Here is a 5,496-nt window from a genome sequence, read left to right on the forward strand (position 1 = left end):
AATCCCTCCCCTCCCTATTGTGTGTATATTCCTAGATCCTCCCCCTCCCATTACTGTATTGCCTGTAGTACAACCCCTTCCTGTAATGGATGCCTTTACCTGTAACCAGGGGGCTTGCATGCCCCCAATATATATATAAGCCTCGGTTAGTAATAAATCGCTCTCTCTCCCCCTCAGTCCTCTCTCCCCTGGTCTCTCTCTCTACCTGTCCTCCTTCCCCACTCTCTCTTGCTCTTGAAATTCCCACCTTCCGCATCCTCACGTGGACCACCCAGCGGGGCTGAGGTGAGCATGCTACCATGAAATGTGTCTGACTCCTTTATTTCACTCTCTCTCCTATCGTATTCTCTATGACTTTACTGGAATCTTTACTTATTATCGCTGTACCGTTGCGCCTGCCGGGCCTGGGATGAATTGTTAGGGGCTGGCTCCCCTGACAATGGGTGACGGAGACAGCCCTCCCGGGGCTCACAGTCCAGGGGGAGAAGGCAGCCCGACACCGAGGACCCAAAGTGGCAGGGGAGGTCAGAAGGGACTGCTGGCCTAGACGGAGGAGGGCAGGGAGGGCTTCCTGGAGGATGGGGTAAAAAAGTAAGCATGATGGAAAGGTAGGAGAAGAAACAGTGCCTGCAGAGGCCAGGGTGGTGGGGATAGGGCGAGCCTGAGCCTGAAGCTGAGCCTGAGTCTGAGCCTGAGCCTGAGCCTGAGCCTGAGCCTGATCCTGAGCCTGAGCCTGAGTCTGAGCCTGAGCCTGAGCCTGCCGTGTTTGCCATATTTGATCTGTCTGGTTATCCATAGTGTGGTTGTTTCCCCAAGGGATGTTACAAGTGGGACAGGAAGCCAGGTGAGGCAGTGGGTAACACACCAGTGTGTGGTATGGAGCCTGAATTTGGGCTTGAGGCCACTGGAAAGCCACATGGGAGACTTGAGCAGAGGAGGTTCAGAAGGACCTCTGCCTGGGGGTACACTGGGAATGAGCCTGGGGGGTCACAGAGGAGCGTGTACAGGGGCCGGGGATGGAGCCAGCCGGGAGAGGGGAGAAGCAGAGGTCTCTGCTGAAGGTGATCCTAGAGCCCACTGGGAGATGGGATCTGTGGTCTCGGGGGTCCCCACTTACCAGCGTTACCATTCAGGCTCAGCTCTGGCTTCTCTGTGGGGGTCATCCTGTGGGTGTAAGGAGGGACCTGGGGTCAGGAACCATCACAGGTGGGTGGACAGAGACCCAATGAAGCCAGAAGGCCCCCAGGTCTAAGAGATCACGATCGGTCTGCCCTGCAGGAACCAACTCTTCCCATCCCCACCTTTCTCCCATGCCCGAGAAAACTGGACATTGAGTAAGAAGCAAACAACGGCAACAACAATTACCCTAGCAATGCAAAGCTTTTATACTATAGCCCCCAATCCAGGCTTTCGCAGCCCCCCAAACTCCACCCCAGGATTGCTCCGGAGGACCCCGGGTGGTGTAGTGGCCACGCGTTAGGATGCTAATCACAAGGTCAGCAGCTTGAAACCAGCCACTCCAGGGGAGAAGGACAGGACTTTCTACTCCTGCAAAGTAGGGCAATCTTGGAAACGCACAGAGGCAGTTCTACCCTGTCCTATAGACCACTATAAATCAGTTTGACTCCATCCCTGGGTTTTTTTTTATTTAATCATTTTATTAGAGGCTCATACAACTCTTTTTTTTTTTTTTTAACATTTTATTAGGGGCTCATACAACTGTTATCCCAATCCATAGACACATCAATTGTGTAAAGCGCATTTGTACATTCATTGCCCTCATCATTCTCAAAATATTTCCTCTCCACTTAAATCCCCAGCATTAGGTCCTCAATTTTCCCCTCCCTCCCCACTCCCTCCTCCCTCATGAGCCCTTGATAGTTTATAAATTGTTATTTTGTCATATCCTGCCCTGTCCGACGTCTCCCTTCACCCACTTGTCTGTTGGCCGTCCCCCAGGGGGGAGGTCACATATAGTTCCTTGTAATCGGTTCCCTCTTTCCTACACACTCTCCCCTACCCTCCCTGTTTCGCCACTCACACCACTGGTCCTGATGGGATGTTCCAGGGATCCCCACCAGGTGGCGGTACCGCCCACTTTGGGAAACACTTGTGATTCTTATTCCTGGAGACAGCTTTCTTTGAATCGTTGCTACAGGGAGGGAGAACGTTGGGACTTTGTACTCTCCGAAAGACTGACCGTCTGGGAAACCCGCAGGGGCAGTTCTGCCTTGTCCGATGGGGTCGCTATGAGTCGACTTGATGGCAATGGGCTTTGTTGTTGTTGTTTTTTAATTACTCTGAAGCTAGGATACCCATCGCTGTATCTTAGGGCGGGAAGGTTTTTGATAACCGATTTAATATCTTCACTTGCTAGGAGTTAAACTTTCTCTTGAAGTCAACTCACTTGGCTGCTCTTGATTTAGAAAGTACCCTCAATGCTGTTTCTTTGTCCTTAAATGAAGTCTCTAAATCAGGGGTGGGGTGGCAATTAAATAACCTCCTGTCAACTTGCGAAGGGGTGGAGTCCAGCCTGTCAATCAGGTCCTAGCCAATGAGGCCTCTGTGTGGGCCATGGTCTTCTCCTGAGGATTCTGGGAATGCCTATCTTCCTCCCTGGAGGTGGGACACACACTCTCTCTGCAAGACATTCTTGTTGACAGACACATGGAGCTATGCTAGAGCCCTGGAGCTGGAGGAGCCATTGCCAGCACTAAGATGCTTCCACTGCCACTGGATCCATAAGACTTCCCACCTACTGGCCTGTGATCTTCCTGCAGTCAGCATCATTTCATGTATTGCATGAGTCTGAAGAGGAATTTATAGACTGGTATTGGACATATGGGCTAATATTGGACTATGGACTTGATCTGGACTGGGCTGGGTTGTTTTCTTAATGTACAATTACTCTTTGATATAAAGTTCTCTCTTGCATATACATGAGTCTTCCTGAATTTGTTTCTCTGGTCTACCCAGACTATCACAGGTGGTATTGGGGTTAGATGCTGTCAGGTCGGTTCTGACTCATAGCGACCTGGTACACAACTGACCAAACACTGCTTGGTCCTGTGCCGTCCTCCAAACTGTCATATTTGAGCCCATTGCAGCCACTGTGTCTGTCCATCTTACCGAGAATCTTCTTTTTTTGCTGTCCCTCTACTTTACCAAGCATCATGTCCTTCTCAGCAGTGGGGAAAATTTTTTTCTGCCAAGGGTGATTTGGATATTTATAACATCATTCAAGGGTCATACAATATTATCAACTTAAAAGTCAGCCTGCGATATTGGGCTAAACATTTAATTACCCCACTTACCCTAATGTGGTGGCAGCAAGAGCCCTGGTAGTGTAGTGGATACTAACTGGGCTGCTAACTGCAAGGTCAGCAGTTCAAAACCACCAGGCACTCCGCAAGAGAAAGACAGAGTTTTTTATTCCTGTAAAGGGCTACCATCATTTCCATTAAAAATAAAATGTTTTAAAGGCTAGAAAACAACCTATGTATATTCTGTATATGTATAGCAGCACATTTCATTTATGTTCTCAAAATATTTATTTACGAATATATTTATCTTAAGCCATGTCTTATGTTCAGAGTGTTGCAATAATCATTGAAAATGACTAACACGAGGCCCTGTAAATACATAATGATTGCACACAGATATTTACATATTTGCTGACCCCCCCCAAAATGATTAAAAACAAGTTGTAGTCTTCTATGGTTTTGTAACAAATTGTACAAACGACTTTTAAAAAAATACAATTTTATCAAGTAAAAAAAAAAAAGGGGGGGGGCTACCCTCCGGGACACTCACAGAGGCAGTTCTACCCTATCCTAGAGGGTTGCTATGAGTCAGCATTGACTGGATGGCAGAGTTTGGTTTAATTAATGTGATGGGCAGAAGGGCATCTCTGGTGAGACCTGTGATGTTAGCTGGAACTGATGATGTTGGGGCCCTTACCCAGCCTGTGGACTGGACATCCCCCATCCAGAAAACGCACTAATTCACCAAACAAAATATTGATGCAGTACTGACCATTCGCTGGACACTGTTGTAGGCACCGGGGACACAGCTGGGACCAAGACGGACAAAGACCCCTGGCCTCCTGGAGGGGACACTCTAGTGTGGAGAGAGAGAGACAATGGGAATCAGTGATCCTTAGAAAGACGTCAGACAGCGAGACCTACTATGAAGGGAAACTGAAGGAGAGGAGTGGAAGATGGAGGGATGGTGTGTGTGTGTGTGTGTGTGTGTAGATGACAGTTTAAAGTGGAGGCCTGAGCTGGTGAAAGGACGAGTGATGCCGACATCATGGGATGGATCGTGGGATGGGAGTTGCGGGCAGAGGGAGCAAACAGCAGGTGCAAAGGCCCTGGGGCAGGAGTGAGTCAGAGCAATAGGGGAAGGCCGATGGGACTGGGGTAGAAAGTGTGCATGATGTGACAGAGGAGGGGAGGGGAAGGGGTGACGCATCCCACAGGGCTTTGTGGGCAGTGGCGGAGACTTTGACCTTGACTACCAGGAAGGTGGGGAGCCCAGGAGGGCTCTGATCTGAGGAGGGGTTGGAGGGGACATACGTTGAATGAGCAGGAGCCCTGGTGGTGTAGCGGGTTATGTGTTGGGCTGCTAACCACAAGGTCAGCAGTTCAAAACCACAGGTAGCTCCCTGGGAGGATGAAGCTGTCTACTCCTGTATAATGGGTTACCTCTTCAGAAACCCCCAGGGGCAGTTCTACCCTGTCCTCAGGTGCCTCCAGGAGTCAGAGGGGCTCAAAGCAGTGAGAGTTTTTCTGGATTTGAATCAGCAGGCTGTGGCTGCTTCAGGGGGAGCTGACTGGCCCGGGTCGGGGTGGGCGGGGTTGGGAAGGGGGCGGTGGGGCGGAAGACAGCCGGAGCCATTCCATTGTCAGCGGAGGAAACAGGAAAAAGAAAACCACGAACCCAGACATAAGTAGCAAGTCACCGCACAACGAAATGACGGGAAGCCAAACCATAGTTTACATTTGTAGCACGGGCCTGCGGCCGGTGTTTGCATAAAGGGGGTGGAGTCAGTCCCCCAGTTACAAGTGGATGTAGTGGAGACCCGTCACTAAACACCCCTCACCCCCACCCCAGGCTGCGGTGCAGGGGCCTTTCTTTTCTCGTTCTTTCTTTGCCGTGAACTTGTCTGTCCCCCCAAAATCCAAGTCCACTTCTGTTTGCCTTTTCCACCTGTTCCACTTCCACCAATGTTTACATCTGATGGGTAAGCAGTCCGGAGGTTTTTTGTTTTTTAAGATCATTTTGTTGGGGGCTCTTATAACAATCCATACGTCAATGTTTCAAGCCTGTTTGTACATAGGTCGTCATCATCGTTTTCTAAACATTTACTTTCTATTTGCGCCCTTGGTATCAGCTCCTCTTTTTTTCCCACCCTTGTGACCCCGTGATAACTTATAAATTATTATTGTTTTTATGTCTTACACCGACTGCTGCCTCCCTTCACCCACGTTTCTG

At 49.6% G+C, this 5,496-nt stretch overlaps 1 protein-coding gene across 1 annotated transcript in view; it reads right to left on the bottom strand.

Annotated features, from left to right (window-relative positions):
* The window catches only part of CEACAM19 (CEA cell adhesion molecule 19), a 28,176-nt gene that overhangs the window by 5,801 nt on the left and 16,879 nt on the right, over positions 1–5,496 (bottom strand). The window contains exons 4-5 of the mRNA XM_045292682.1: positions 4,036–4,119; positions 1,118–1,164 (exon numbers count right to left, since the gene is read on the bottom strand). Coding sequence (XP_045148617.1) covers positions 1,118–1,164; positions 4,036–4,119 — 131 coding nt within the window. The remainder of the gene's footprint in view (positions 1–1,117; positions 1,165–4,035; positions 4,120–5,496) is intronic.

The sequence above is a fragment of the Echinops telfairi genome, unplaced genomic scaffold (genome assembly GCF_000313985.2).
Source record: "Echinops telfairi isolate 266 unplaced genomic scaffold, ASM31398v2 ScPeMD7_655;HRSCAF=1070, whole genome shotgun sequence".
Taxonomy (NCBI): Eukaryota; Metazoa; Chordata; class Mammalia; order Afrosoricida; family Tenrecidae; genus Echinops; species Echinops telfairi.